The sequence below is a fragment of the Penicillium longicatenatum genome (assembly GCF_028827895.1).
Source record: "Penicillium longicatenatum strain IBT 33135 chromosome Unknown contig_4_segment0_segment0, whole genome shotgun sequence".
Lineage (NCBI taxonomy): Eukaryota > Fungi > Ascomycota > Eurotiomycetes > Eurotiales > Aspergillaceae > Penicillium > Penicillium longicatenatum.
In genome coordinates this window covers 1114423-1129859 of record NW_026643122.1, presented here as the reverse complement: position 1 = coordinate 1129859, position 15437 = coordinate 1114423, and the positions used below count along the sequence as shown (strand labels likewise).

General features: G+C 46.2%; 5 protein-coding genes across 5 annotated transcripts; 3 read left to right on the top strand and 2 right to left on the bottom strand.

Moving 5' to 3' along the window:
- Positions 1–89: 89 nt before the first annotated feature.
- Positions 90–1074, bottom strand: N7484_007230 (uncharacterized protein; the record flags this gene model as incomplete). The annotated part of the gene is made up of 4 exons (XM_057117617.1): positions 90–287; positions 348–861; positions 939–967; positions 1024–1074. The coding sequence occupies 4 exons, from the start codon at positions 1072–1074 to the stop codon at positions 90–92; spliced, it is 792 nt and encodes a 263-aa protein (XP_056970652.1).
- Positions 1075–2082: 1008 nt separating this feature from the next.
- Positions 2083–3713, top strand: N7484_007229 (cytochrome P450; the record flags this gene model as incomplete). The annotated part of the gene is made up of 2 exons (XM_057117616.1): positions 2083–2573; positions 2630–3713. The coding sequence occupies 2 exons, from the start codon at positions 2083–2085 to the stop codon at positions 3711–3713; spliced, it is 1575 nt and encodes a 524-aa protein (XP_056970651.1).
- Positions 3714–5519: 1806 nt separating this feature from the next.
- N7484_007228 (purine and uridine phosphorylase) lies at positions 5520–11140 on the top strand (the record flags this gene model as incomplete). Its single annotated transcript, XM_057117615.1, has 4 exons — positions 5520–7456; positions 7513–7900; positions 8863–11057; positions 11128–11140. The coding sequence occupies 4 exons, from the start codon at positions 5520–5522 to the stop codon at positions 11138–11140; spliced, it is 4533 nt and encodes a 1510-aa protein (XP_056970650.1).
- A 1072-nt stretch (positions 11141–12212) lies between these two features.
- On the bottom strand, positions 12213–13249 carry N7484_007227 (mitochondrial carrier; the record flags this gene model as incomplete). Its single annotated transcript, XM_057117614.1, has 2 exons — positions 12213–13076; positions 13130–13249. The coding sequence occupies 2 exons, from the start codon at positions 13247–13249 to the stop codon at positions 12213–12215; spliced, it is 984 nt and encodes a 327-aa protein (XP_056970649.1).
- Positions 13250–14259: 1010 nt separating this feature from the next.
- N7484_007226 (uncharacterized protein) lies at positions 14260–14514 on the top strand (the record flags this gene model as incomplete). The annotated part of the gene is made up of 1 exon (XM_057117613.1): positions 14260–14514. One exon carries the CDS (start codon positions 14260–14262, stop codon positions 14512–14514), a length of 255 nt encoding a protein of 84 aa, XP_056970648.1.
- Positions 14515–15437: the final 923 nt, after the last annotated feature.

Here is a 15437-nt window from a genome sequence, read left to right as displayed (position 1 = left end):
ACCAATAAAGAAACCAATTCCAATCTCAACCCATTTCCAGGCGGTCACCTCCCTAGGTATTAGATGGGCATTCTGAGCCATTGACGCCTCTATGTTTCCCAATTGTTTCGACTTTGGGTATTCGACTGGGGTAAGAATGTTCTCTGCGCCTCCTCGTCGCCACCATTACCCTCGTTCTCTTCATCCTGTACCCCCGCGTGCGAAATCCGCTGGTAATCAGGCCTCGTGCTCCCAGACTGCCCACTCATCCAACTCGTCCGTTGAGCAAAAATCTGAAAGAAAGCGATCTGTGCGAAGTAGCAGGATGTCAGCCATCACCCCGTTAACCCTCGGGATAGCAAACCCACCTTGGCCACGATAACAAAAACAGCCGCAGCAACTACCATCCAAGACGTACGCTGCTGGTGCTCCCTCCAAGGAGCGAAGCAGCTCCTCTGATATCCCAGCTGTAACTCACACGCGTTGTCCCCGTAATTCCGGTCTTTGAAGGGCCAGGCCCTGTCATGAATACTTCTCAGTCCGCAGCATCGGAACTCATCTTGAATTGAGCGGATCGCGTTTGAATTCTTGGAGTGAAAGAATGCCTGCCATTGTTGATCCAGATTACAGGAGAGGATCTTATCGGGGAAGATGTAGGCAAGTGCTACTGTGGCCACGATAGTTAATATGATGGTTTGAATCTGATTGAGAATACTGGATATTGTGCTCCATCGATGGGGCTGAGTTTCATTGTTTGAGGGTCGGGAGAGATATCGTGCGGCTATCAGCGTAAGGACTGTGATTGGAGATATCAGGGTCGCGATGGCTGGAACCCATGTTGGTAAGGGAAGGCACACGGCGGCTGTACGAGACCACGACAACCTGTTTCATTAAGGATCGTTAATTACTATTTATATCCAATGAGCTATAGCTATAGACATTGGGGAAGATGAACTCACGCTCCTAGGATCAAGGATATGGCTCCTCCCTAATGGCGAAATTCGTTAACAGAAGCATCACCAGGCTGGATCAGTAGCCTCGTACCAGAATAAACACAAAATAGAGCAGGGCTTTTGCATTGACTTGGACTGGCATCATTCTTAGACAACCAGCTATGATGTGGAAATAAGTTTATTGAAGCAGGACGATGAAGGACAATGAAGAGGCGGGAAGAGTAGATTCACGAGGGTGATCGACAAGTTGGACGAAGTTCGCGGGGCTTGCATCTCTTGGCGTGCAGCGCTCCAATTGTAGATCGTACGGAGGTATCATGTTACGGTCTGCCTAGTTTCATCATAGCATTTAGTCATTCTTGAGTGGTTCGTCTCTAGGTCTCTTGTTTGCTTGACTGACCAGCTTCAGAGGGGTTGATCACTCTCCGTACATGAAAATGTGTCCATCACGCATGCCACCTCTGACACGACGTTCTGGAAGTGTGTATGAGGTCTTTTCCTTGCGGGGCGGGGAAGCTCTACGTACTGTCGTTCATCTCGCTTTCCTGGAGAGAGCCAAACCCACAATTCGAAGCTTAATCATTGGTTGATCGGAGACTAATCGAACGGCTAAGTCAAGTGGGGGCTAAATATGCCGGATGATCCCATATCTACTCGTGGAATCTGCCAGTGGCATTTGCTACAGCGCGCATGTCATTGGCTACACTTATCGTATCCCGCTCGAGGTCTGTTATATTGCGGTGGACTTTTCTCCTTGTGGTTTGAGCTTGCGCAGAATCCTATAAGCCCGCCCCCAAGCACAACACTCGGTCCCAGCCCCCAGCCTCTCTACGTCATTCTACGAGTAGGGCGGCTCCAGTCACACTCGGTCTTAAAACGCGTGGGTGACCCCTGACAACCCGGCTGGGGATTCTCCTATTTTTCCAGTTTACCTCCCTGATTGATTTCCGGGGCCTTGATACACCATGGCACTTCTCAACATGCTGGTCAAATTGGCCATGCCATTAATTATGACAGCTCTCGGTTATGGGTTATATTGTGGATATAGCCATCGCCGCAAAATCAACGAGCTACGCAAACAAGGAATAGTCAGTCAGCACTTGATTCTTCCTAACCTGTCAATTGTTAATCTGACTCACTGCTATAGCCGATGCCAAAATGGAATTGGTTCACCGGCCATCTTCTCGTTCTTCAAGAATACATTGAGCGATTACCCCCCGATGCAAATGTCCAACTCGCCATGCAAAGTCTGGCGCTGGAGAAATGGGGACATACAGAAATATTTCTGATGGACTTCTGGCCTGTTTACCCACCGTTCTATATCGTCTTTGACCCACAAGCAGCGTATCAGGTCTCCAACAAATTCAACTTGCCTAAACTTCCGCTGCATCTCAAATTCATGCATCCAATCGTGGGCGGACCAAGTCTACACGGTATGAACCATGCCGAGTGGAAATATTGGCGGAACATATTCAATCCCGGGTTCAGCGGGGGCAGTATGATGGACCTCGTGCCAGCCGTGGTTGATTCAACCCAGGTATTTTGCGATATCTTACAGGGGAAAGTTGGGTCCAAGGAACCAATTCAGCTCAGCACTCTAACATCGCGATTGACAATGGAAGTGATTTTGAAGATCACTCTGTGAGTCGGAATACTTCCTTCGCCATAGAACGAGACCCCTAACCATCATATTATAGGGATATGAACTCTGATAATCAGCGCGCTGAGCATCCGATCTCAACCTCATTGCAGAAGATCTTAGCTTGGCATTCCTTTTGGGATCCGCGAGTCTTAATCAACCCTGTCCGACCATTCGTCCAGAAGTACCACAGCAATCTTATCAATAAGTCTATCAGGAAAGAGCTGGAGAAGAGATTTATTGAAATGAAACAGGGCCAAGAACAGGAGAAGCTACAATCAGATTCCTCTAAAAGAGGAAAATCTGTTATTGCGCTTGCCCTTGAGGCCTATCTCGCCGATCCTCAGCTTGGCGAGAAGAAAGATTTCAGTGAGACAACCGTGTTGGATGAGCATTTTGCCCAATATGCCTCCTATCAAATCCGTCTGTTTTTATTTGCTGGTAGCGACACAACGTCAAGCACCATTAATTACGTCTATCATCTTCTCTTCAAGCATCCCGATATCCTGAGACAGGTACGAGAAGAGCACGACCGCGTCTTTGGAAGCGATCCCTCGAACGCAGGCAATATGATCAAGTCAGACCCGACTCTACTGAACAACTGTTCGCTCACGCTCGCGGTGATCAAAGAGACCCTCCGGGTATTCCCGCCCGCCTCAACCAGTAGGGGCGAGCTGGCAGACACGCACGAATCCTTGACTGACCGACATGGGAACTTGTACCCCATTGACTACGTTGGAGCCAATATCCTCCACCAAGCTTGTCATTTAAATCCCCGCATATGGCCGCGTGCAGAAGAGTTCCTCCCAGAGCGCTGGCTTGTTGAACCGGGACACGAACTATACCCAGTCCCAGGTGCTTGGCGTCCATTTGAGCAGGGACCCCGGAACTGCATTGGCCAGACACTTGTCTATAATGAAATACGCGTACTTTTAGCCATGAGCCTGAGACTTTTTGATATCTCGCCAGCTTATGAAGAGTGGGATGCGCTCAAGTTACAGAATCAAGGGTGGGTGAGTAGGTTGACTGGACGCTCTGGCAAGGCGGTTCCCAATACTGTTAATGGGGAGAGAGCCTACCAAACTGAGAAAGCCGCTTTTCCGGTAGATGATTATCCATGTCGTATAAGTCTCCGGGCATAATCATGGATTCCCATATCTTCAAATATCAAAAGAGACTATTCATGCGGGATACCTGTATCACAGGAAAGATGTCACTATCTTCTCATAATCTGCTATATGATCACATCCTGGTCGTCTGGCATGTAAATGTTTATTGATTGCATACTACAATAGGGACCGTAAGTACTTCCCCAAGTGCGGGTCCGGTGGGGTCAACCCAACAACCAACTTTTGGGAAAGCATGTATCATTTAGTATTAGGAGAGGCTCGCTTCAAAAAAAGTTTTACTTTAGCCCATGACTATAGAGAAGAATTTTGAGAAGATAATTAGAAGATCCATATAGCTTTGGTGGCGATAGAGCGGTTTGAAAGTTGATGTGTAAATATGGAGGACCCGCCGAGGCATTCACTGAGCTTTCAAACCCCCTCAACATTATTTACATGTTATTAAATTAAAGACTTCTCAGTTTGTATCTAAAGCTTGTTTATAGAGGAAGATATAACAGTTTTTAATAGCACCTAAAGAGGTATGTAGCAGAATTATGGTGAGTAATACTATATGTAAAAATTAATGTGTTAGCATACAGGGTGACGAGACAATTACTAGTGGTTAGAAAACTAAGGGTAGACTTTTATAAAATATGAAGAGATAGCTCTATGCGACTTGACTTTAGAATATGGGATACAAGTGTTCATTCTTGTCATGATGTTAAACGCCTTACATACTCCAACCAAATGAGTTCCCTTGCGCCCCAATAGGTAGTCTCCAGAATTCATTCTTCAGTCAAATCCTCAAATCCCAAAATCAAATCAACTAGATTATCCTATTCACACGATTACTGGCCTTTCTGGATCGTCCCTGTACCCAATGAGCGATGTTGAATCAAAACTTCATAGCCCATGATCATCAATAGAAATTGGGCGAATCCACCGTGACTGTCACTGGGGCTTCGGGATCGCATGGACGTGGAGGCACAGTGAGTCGCTGGGGTTTCTATACCGTAACTTTCAGATCTTGCGATATATTACAAGGTTATACTTAGGAATTCTCGCACTTACTGTCCAACTTTGGGGGCTCCATGATGCTATGTGGTTTGAGAAGACTTTAGGGACAGGGTATAACTAAAAGCTCACTTCGAACATATGAATGTTATGAAATCTAAGTTTGATGTACTTGGACAAAGAGGTTAGAGAATGGAATAAGGTAGGCAGGCCGAATTGTTATATGCAACAGGCGACGCGGTAGATATGGCAGACGAGACAGTATCAGGTGTAGGGGCAGTGGTTTATGTGACCTGAGCTGCAGGGATGTACGTCATCCTGCAGGAGACGGTCATTTGGTCTCCCGTCAACTCGTGCCCAGGTGTAGAATGTCAGCCGTTCAAAGTCCCATTCATTTTGGGGTGGTCACTTGGCCCATCTACTCAAATCATGGGACTGCTACAAGATCTACCTCTGTTACTCTTTCTGTGAAATATGTATAAGAAACATTATGTGGAAGATATATTTATCTATGGCTGTTGACGCCATTGGGTGGGCAATGTGGCCGAAGCGATTTGAGAATTTGTGGCTCCAATTCCAGCCCCTTTCGATAGTTAAAACTTATATAATCATTAAAGTTCATGTGGGTGGGATGGAACAGATTTCAGTGTACAAGTAGAAGAATTTCCATAATATAGATGAGCAGGCAGTGCAAGAGAGTAAAGTGCAATGTAAGCTGAACACTTGGGTCGTGAGATTTTCAGCCACACCCCTCAACCCCGCCTCCTGAGCAACCTCGTTCTACTGTTTCTTCACGGAGAGTTGGGAGAATTTACTCAATTCACTATGGTAGACATTATGGCAGCCAGAAACCCTCGGTCACGGGGCAATTACACGGTCGGATGGATATGCTGCTTACCTATTGAGTTGGCAGCAGCGCAAATGATGTTTGATGCGATACACCCACCATTACCCCAACAACCAAATGATCAAAACGTGTACGTTTTAGGGAGCATCGGGAGACATAACATCGCTGTTGCTTTCCTGCGGAGCGGCGGGGACGAGTTGAGAACATCTGCAGACGTTGCCAGAGACTTGATGAACAGCTTTCCTTCTATCCAATTTAGTCTTCTCGTCGGTATCGGTGGAGGGATACCAAGCAGCGATCGAGATATTCGACTTGGAGATGTTGTAGTCGCTCAGCCATCAGCAATCTCTGGAGGCGTGATACAGTACGAGCTCGATCAAGCATCAAGCGGGAGTCGATTTGTTCAGTCCGGAATACTCAAGCCGCCACCTCTTTTTCTCTCAACTGCCCTCATGTGGCTCAAAGAAACATATGAAGTAGAAAGAAGTCGAATTACCGAGTTCCTCTTCACCATCGGAAACAAATCAACAGGGAGCGATGCTAAACATTTCATACGACCAACTCAGGAGGACTGTCTATACCAAGCGGACTACAGTCATAGGGATCCAAGGTTGGATACATGTGTCAGTTGTGATCGATCAAAACTGATTCCACGGCCTCCACGAGATGCTGGCGAGGTGAGGAATCCAAAAGTCCATTTCGGACAGGTCGCGTCATTCAACGGTGAAATGAGAGATGGCAAGCTACGGGATCAACTAGCCCGAGACACGGGAGCGTGTTGTGTGGAGAAGGGTGCAACGGGCCTCATGGGTGAATTTCGATGTCTAGTCATTCGTGGCATCAGTGACTACGCCGACTCACATAAAAATCGGCGTTGGCAACGATATGCCGCGGCAGCGGCGGCAGCTTTTGCTAAAGACCTTCTTTCCATGATCTCCCATCACGAGGCTCAAGATAAACGAGTGATACGAGGAATTCTACCATCAGAGAAATTGAACGAGATCGCTGATGAGCTCAAGATCCGGGTCAATGACTGGCATGGCCTGGAGTTCAACCGATTTGGAAAACTGCTTCTGCACGGACAAATGAGTGTTGGCAAGGACAGAGAAACATGGCAAAAGTTGGAGTGTTACTTATTCACCGAGATGCTCATCTGCGTCAAGGAGAAGAAGCCATCAAGCTGCTCCCTCAAGGCTTCTATTCTCTTCAAGAAGCACTTGAGGTCCCTGGAAACGGACACTGATGACTACATACTCTCTTTGAACCTTTCAGTCGACGAACTCCCTTACTTCTACTTGCGCTTCGATTCTCCTCAACAACGAGAGTTATGGCGCCGCATTTTGATTGAGTTGCACCCGGTGGAGGATCTGTCGCGCGCTCAGGATCACAAGTTTGATCACTCCGAGGTGGAGGGAAATGACTCTAGACACCCATCCCTTCCAGCAGAAAACATTTCTGGCAGAATAGATCCACCGAGCTCCACTATACCACCCACAGACTCTGGATACGCTTCTATTTCACATCGAAAATTTCCACTTAACACCATGCCCGCTCACGAACAACATCAAACACACTCATATAATGATCTTCAAAGTATTACCTCTGATAATGAAGGGCTTGGGTTACCCCAGGAAGAGTCTGGCATTGGGGATGTCGAGATCGACGTCAACAAAGATACTCGATCTATCTACACGTTTCAGCATGGTACTTCCCTAAACACGCAGCAAATCTACATTTCACACTTGAGTGAAGACTTGTTCAATAATGTCCGATTGGCGCGATACGCCCATGAATCACCAGAGAATATTCATAGTGTTCTTCCACGCCTTTTGAAAGGTTTTGCACTCAGGCTTGGCCAATACGGCTCAACACAAATGCATCGGGACATCATGATATTTATTCGTCGATACAGGCAGTGAGTAATGTCCTTGCCTCAGCTTCACTTCCAGGAGGCTACTGATAAGGCTGTAGTGATATTGCAAGTAATTTGAAACTGAGATACCTGGAGGATGAGGACGAGTCTCCAGCTCCTGCAAACGATGACGACAAAATGGAGTTGGGTGATATCATGAAATTGTGGTATCACAACCAGGAAGATAAAGACAATGACTTTGAGCATGAACGATTCGACACAGATACTGGACCAGATGCCTCGGATGCCAACGATGAGGTTTTCATGGAAGATTATGACAAAGGACTCCCTGGAATTGAGGCTTACAGGGAGTTGATCTCCAATAGCCAAGCATATGAGTGGTTACTTGGAAGTATTCAAAGAGAGCTTAATTTAGAGTCAGCAATGCCAAATACCCAGGGCTCCATTCGCAAACGAATCCTGAATTTCCTCCCGACACCCAGGACAGTGAGTCGATATGATCAACCAAGACTATATCAGACTACATTCACTCTCAATTGGGATCTCGTATCCTTCGTCAGCGAGCAAGGGTATGACCAAAGTAAAGACGGCTTCCTCGGAAGGATTATCACAGTTACAGGTTCAAGCATTGATGCGCAGGCCATGACCTCTTTGCAGTATCTTCATCAAACCTGGCACTCATACGGAGCCGATCTTCTTCAAATTATCGAGGCCACACTTCTTAGTGGACCGGGCTGTGAATGCAAATGTAATCCAAGCTCCTTCGGGGCTTCCCAAGTTGCACGATCAGCACTAACAATGTCCTTTAGGTAGCCTTCAAGATAACACACAGATTGGCGCATGGATAGATGAGACAAAGCTTTTTGTCGAAGTCACTGGGATAAACGAATCAATTGCAGATATTGGAGAACAACTTTCGTGGTTGGCTTCTGCTCTTCGTTCCTCTCCACACGACGATAAGTTATCATACTGCACGCCATTTATCAGCAGCACCGCCGTTGAGAATGAATCATGTCCAAGCTCGGAAGCCCCAGTTATCATCGAATGTTCCTGCGTCATTGACTTCCAGCTTGAAGATGAAATGGAAAATGTATTCCCACTCACAGGACAGTGCTGGCATCACTTGTTCCGAAATCCAATCGTGGTGAAGGGGTTTCCCATTCCACACCGGTCCAGAGATGGCACCGGCCTTGAAATTCCACTCAACCTCCTGGCTGGCTTGATTCAAGCGAAGAGCGCGGATATCTTTAAAGGGAAGCTTTTCATCAAGGGGTTTTCTAGTCTGCTATTGCCCACAGAACACATGCGGGATCACAATCAAATCATATGGCACCTCCTTTACGATCCGGACGGAAACCGTATCTCTTATTTGGATGGTATGAAAGGTCAGGTAGACATAATGTTTTCTGAATTAGGATCCAGTCGCCATATCCTCGGTTGGTGCTTAGACGCTAGATGCTACGCCGGTACGTTATCGCAAACATTATGATATTTCAGAAATGGTCCATCCATCTAACCGGCCAATAGGCGCAATCGATGCCAACTATTCGATTAAAAGGTCCTGGCTACGGCGGCCATCGCCTCAATGCAGGTTTGCCAATGCCATCATTTCAGCAGGCAAGCCCATCGAAGGCGGCGATGTAGCCATCTACGGCAGCAAAGATGTTCCTTTTAGGATTGAACGGAGCGACTATATGGAGAAGCTTTCTTGGATCAATAAACAATACGTCCTGATGTGGGATGTGGGAGGGAAACGGGGGTGGCTGGTGAATGGATCCTGCGCTCTATTGCATCTTCTTCTTGCTTCAATCGACTTCAACAGGACTGATCCACTTTCTTCTGCATTCCGGCTGGACAAGACAAGCATCAAGGGCCCCAAGAAACCATTCACTTCTAGGTCTGCAACGGAAGTATTGTTGAACCCCGATAATCTATCCTTGGAAATTTATCATGCACAGGATGGTGAACCGGGGCAAAGAGCGATACCACCGGTCCGGATTCGGCATAGGGTTAATCTTCTGTATAGCATGCTCGAGAAGATGATGGACCACCAAGAAGAGATCCTCGGGGGAAGCAGCGAAGCACTACGCGATATGCCTAGGGGTAGACTTGAGGGGTGGGATTTCAAGGATCTGGCCACTCATGAAGACCCGTTATATCCTCGAGTTTGTAAGCTAGCATCCAAAGGAAAAGGCTGGGTTGACCTGAGCAGAGCTGTTCGAGCAATCACGTTGTTCGGGAACGGATTTGGTGAGATTATCCAGCCGGTTCCAACTAGCAGCTCATGCTCTCGATGGAACAGATTGCCGGAAGGAAATTCCTACCTTGCTATCAGCGATGGCGATCTTGCAAACATAATCGACCGATTTGGAAACCCTAACAGCAACCCGGTGAGACTGACAAATCAATTGATCTGGTACAAGGCAGATGATGATCTTCGAGCTTGCCAATGCACTACCGACCCGCAGAATACAAAACATTGTGAACTAGCACATGTCATTCTGCCTTCACATTTTAGAAAAAGAATACCCAAGCAGAACCGCGCTCAGTTAGAAGATAGGGGGAGTGGTGCGGTGGTTTTCGGTTACAACAGAGACTTACGATGGTCCTGGAGTGACACTGGGTTTCCCGTGGAAGAACTTTTGCCATCTTCAGATGACTCGGATTCAGATTCAGATGATGATTTCCATGACTCGGGACTTGGAACAAGCCTGGCGCCTTCTGCCGCGAATGATGGGAAGTCTGAGGAAATGCCTTCATTAAGACCGCAGCCTGACGGCCTTACCCATGAGGACTACGAAGTAGGAATTGTTTGTGCATTATCCAAAGAGCTTCTTGCTGTGCGCGCCTTGTTCGATCTATCTTATCCAGATCTCGCAAAAGATGAGAATGATCCCAACTGCTACTGCCTTGGCCAGATCAAAAGGTTCAAGGTGGTTGCCGCAGGTCTTCCGCACAACGACTATGGCGCAAACTCTGCCGCTAACGTCGCCTCGAATTTGATGCGAACTTTTCGGCGGGTCAAATTTTGTCTGTTGGTCGGCATTGGTGGAGGAGTCCCTTCTGCGACTAATGACATTCGTCTCGGTGACATAGTCGTCGGCACTGGTGTAATACAGGTCGACATGGGGAAACTGATCTCGGACTCTCAATTTCAGAGAACAGGAGGGAAACAAACACCACCCGCATTTTTAGGATCAGTGATTACAAAAATCAAATCCGATTGCGACGTCTCTTTCAACTCCGCCTCCAACCCACTTCTCGACGATATCAATCTGATTGCCTCGCGAAAGCCGGAATATCAATACCCAGGCGCTGGTAGGGACACACTTTTTCACTCGGAACACCTTCATCCAAGAGGCCAGTTGAATTGTCATGGGTGTACCGTCGCACAACCGCGGGACGATCGACTGTATGAAGGCCCGAACGTTTTCTATGGTCTCATAGCATCTGGGAATCATGTTGTCCGAGATGCAAGCCACCGAGACCGCCTGAGCAAAGAAGATGTGATCTGTGTCGAAATGGAGGCGGCAGGGGTTGTGAGAACAACTACCAACTGCCTTGTTATCCGGGGCATTTGCGATTATTCTGACTCGCATAAGAACAAACTGTGGCAGGAATATGCCGCTGCTACAGCGGCCGCGTATGCCAAATTTTTCCTTTCTCAGATGCTTGACAGAGGCTGCAACGCTTCAATAACAGTTCCCTCACAGTTATCGCCGCTAATGGGGTCATTTCAGTTGCAAAGGCAGACAGTCCTCCACTTGGAAAAGCAGAAGAGGCCTCCGCCAGTCGAAGAGCATCCGCCTTTGGTGATCAAAAGAATTCGCAGAGATTGAGGGCATCTATATTCAACATTCATACACTATATAGTCAAAAGTATTTTCCCAAATCAGTCTTCGGGCCTCCTCCATCATCTATATTTTTACTAAACAGTTCATCACACCACCATATCTGACTGAAATTCTGTATAATTACGCATACATAGTTGTTAATACCCATCTAATGCATAGAACTATCTCTTAATGTTTTATAAAAATCTACCCTTAGCTTTCTAACCACTAGTAATTGTCTCGTCACCCTGTATGCTAACACATTAATTTTTACATATAGTATTACTCACCATAATTCTGCTACATACCTCTTTAGGTACGATTAAATACTATTATATATTCGTCTATAGATAAGCATAGGTTAGATATAGTCTAAATAGCTCTTGTTTTAACAACATATAAATAATATTAAAGCTGGAGGTTTAAAAGCTCAGTGAATGCCTCGGCGGGTCCTCCATATTTACACATCAACTTTCAAACCGCTCTATCGCCACCAAAGCTATATGGACCTTCGAATTATCTTCTCAAAATTCTTCTCTATAGTCATGGGCTAAAGTAAAACTTTTTGAAGCGAGCCCCTCCTAATACTAAATGATACATGCTTTCCCAAAAGTTGGTTGTTGGGTTGACCCCACCGGACCCGCACTTGGGGAAGTACTTACGGTCCCCATTGGTAGCTTTCAAGATCTCATCAATGTATTCTACCCACACTCATAGCCCTTGACCCTTATCTGATAGGAGAGCAAATGGATACGTACATTCAACCCTTATGACTATTCATAAATGCATGTTTGATATCGTGTACTAGATTTTCGCTGCTGCTCAAGCTATTGACTAGAGCAGGATATGGAAGATCTTCAGTTATTATCAAGGGTCAAAAAATGGAATTGACGGCTCCGTGACATCGTTTCTCTGCCTTACACGATGCATATTTTGAAATAATACACTGCGTCAAATGTCTTTTGCTAGTACACACCAAGATATCCTTTCATACGATCGTAAACGAAAAAGCTCGTCGCTACCATGGGCATAATTTTGATATAGCCAATTGTCAGCCCCAGATAGAAACCTCGCAACCCACTTTCCAAGTAAATAGTTCGAGCTGTGTGAGCAATACTTGGTCGACGGCCATTTTGTAAATCCCTCTTGTGAACCTGCATACGTCGACGAATACTCTCAAGGGGATAGGAAACCGTCTGTGCTACCAAACCAGCCAAAGCACCAGAGGTCAGCTCTGCAACTGCAGTCAACTGAAGACGCTTACTGCCGGTCTTTCTCTCATTGGGAGGCTCAAGGGCAGTGTATGGGGCCAACTTTGGGGAACGAAGCCAGTCTCCAATCACGTCGTGGGTGAAAAAAGAAGTGCCCGCATAAGGCAAGATGCCTAATAATGTGGGAGCATACCCCCGGTAAAAGCTGGCAAGTCCACCATCGCGGTAAATATCTCGGCAAGTAGCAACCAACGATGCATCTTTAGTCTGGACAGCTAAATGTACCCGAATGAGTTCAAAGGGATATGTGCAGGATGTCGATATAGCACCGGCCAGACTGCCAGAGATCAAGCGACGGAAAGGAGTTTCATGATGAGGAGATGCGATTAGAGTAGCTCGAATCTGGTCATAGGCAAGGAAGTTGATAGCAGCATAGGGAAAAATTCGTAGTAATGTGACTGAATGGCCTTGGAATAGTGCTTGGCTCCCATGATGCTGCCGAATAGCTTGAATGGCATGAACAAAACCGAGCCAGTCCTTGGTATGCCGCACGAACCCAAAATGAGCGGTTTGGAAAAGGATTTTTACTCTCTCTAGAGGTGCTACGACTGTTTTAGCCTGCGCGGATGTCAGTGTTTGCGCATCTTTTGGAGAATTCCAAAATTTCTTACAGCACATCCTGCCAACCCTCCAGCTAGTCCCTTTCGCCAAATTTGGTCCAGATCTCTTTCTTTTTGCTTGTCCTCTCGAGCATACTCTTTATTCACTTTGTCCGCTTGTGTGGCCGTCATAAAGGAGCAGAACCTCTCGTGAAGACTCTGGAGAGGGATATATGAAGCTGCCCGGAACGGGCGGATCGAATAGGTAAAAGAGAAATGACCACACCTCCACTTGTAGGATAGATGTACAGTATCAAGCTGCTCTAGATATCAGTGTGTAGAAGTTGAGGGTCTAAACTGTATTATGAAATCTGTATATGTATTTGCTGCCGACTTCATTTGATCTCGAATCTGACTTCACTGGGCTGCGACTGGATCACGTGCTAAATCCTATTTTCAGGCATCAAGGCATAAAATACAAAGATACTGGATTTTATTCTCAAGTGGAAATGAATGGAGTGTTTCTTGAGGTCTCCGTTTTGGACATGACGAAGAAGTTTTTGAGTACTTAAGGTTGCCAACTAAGTAGCGTGCTTATCTTCAAATGCGTAGATCCCTAATTTCAAAGTCTGTCTACGTACAGTCAACTCCCGCTTATAGTACACCCCACCATCCAAGGAAAATTGTGTACAATGAGTGAGGGGATGACATAATACCCATAGGTCTCATCTTTGGATATAATATTTTCCTCGAATATAGTCTAAGGATTGATCAAATTATACAATATTATCATTACGAACATTATCAATTAGGTACTTGTTTATATAGAGCTTTGGTGGCGGTGCTTGGGTGGTGGTGCTTGGGTGGCCGGCCTGATGCACTTTGGCAGGGGAATTGTAGAGTATTCAGGCATTGTGATTGGTTGATAGAGCTAACTAGGCGGATGGCACAGTAAAAGGAGTATACAAAGATGATTGTTCTATAAGTGAGAGTTTTGTATGAGAGAACCCGGAAAAGTGGGTCCATTCAAGCGGATGGTGTACTATAACTGGGAGTGTTCTATAACCCGCCGTACCATAAGTGGGAGTTGACTGTACTTTCCAGGGATCTTGGCGGGATGGGCTGATATTTTTTAAAAGGACCCGCACACCTGGACTAAGGAAGACTTCCTCAATGGAAAGTTGCGCCGCGCAAGTAGTGACATGGATGGCCAGCAAGGTATCTATATTGATATCGTATCAAGCAAAGGCAATCGTCAATTGATCGCCGCTTATGTGGGATCATCCAAGCAAATGAGCCGACGGATCAAGGAACACCGAGATATTGCCAATCGTTTGAACCGTGGAAAGGCACTTAGTTATCGGAGGAGTCCTTACTATACGCTGTTGCAAAAGAAAGAGGTTGAGCCGCATGACTTTGTCTTTGCGCAGTTCTCCAACCGTCTACCCCCTGCATAACTTGTGATGCTCGAGGGAATTGCGACTTTGCTGTTTGGCACTATTCGAAATTTCCAAGAAAATCCAGGAGAAAGTTCAGGCTAGAATTCACCGTTGGTATGGGGTCTTTTGCAGCAAGTCCAAAAGGATTTAGCGTTGCCCCCGCAACAATAGAAAGGCATGAATAGAGCTTTTCCCCTTCTGCAAGGCTATAAAAGATATCCAAGCGAATATATTCCGTTGGACAAAAGGACTTGCAGCAACAAGAATTGCAGCGCGAAAGGGGCGGACGTTATATACAAGGGCGTTCCGTCCGTGTACAAGTCATTTCCTGGACCGCATTTATGTCATGGATGCTATAAATACGCCCGGAAACATAATGGTGAACAGGAGCAAAAGAGTTTGGCATTCTCGTGTTGGAATCGCCTGTGATACCAGTCGAAGTCCCCGTGTGAGGAGGTCGACATCAGGGAAAAACACCGCATAAACACTTACTGCCTTCGGGAAACTGACGTTTCTATAAATGGCTTTAGTACAAACCTCCCGGAGCAAGATTCAAGGAAACAAACCCTAAGCTCAAAGATCTCTTCGAGATGATTTACAGCGAATTGGTTTTCCACTTTATATCCTCCTGACGAAAGCATTCTGATTCGACATGGCCCCTTTTTATGCAGTAATTGCAAAACTAAATCATCATCATGTCAGCATTATCTTGAGATGACGATTAATTTTCCATTTCAGTTTTTGATTTATCATTTGAAATGTCCACAGCTCAATGCCTTTACGTGCAGATGCTATTCAGGATCGCACACCATATAAATTAGGTGGACTGACATCGGGGCATAAAGGCCATGAGCAGTGGAAGTTTCAAGCGATGAATCAATTACCTTGATGAAAGAAAATGAAAAGCTACCCTGTATGAATTGCCAGGCATGACGATGTTT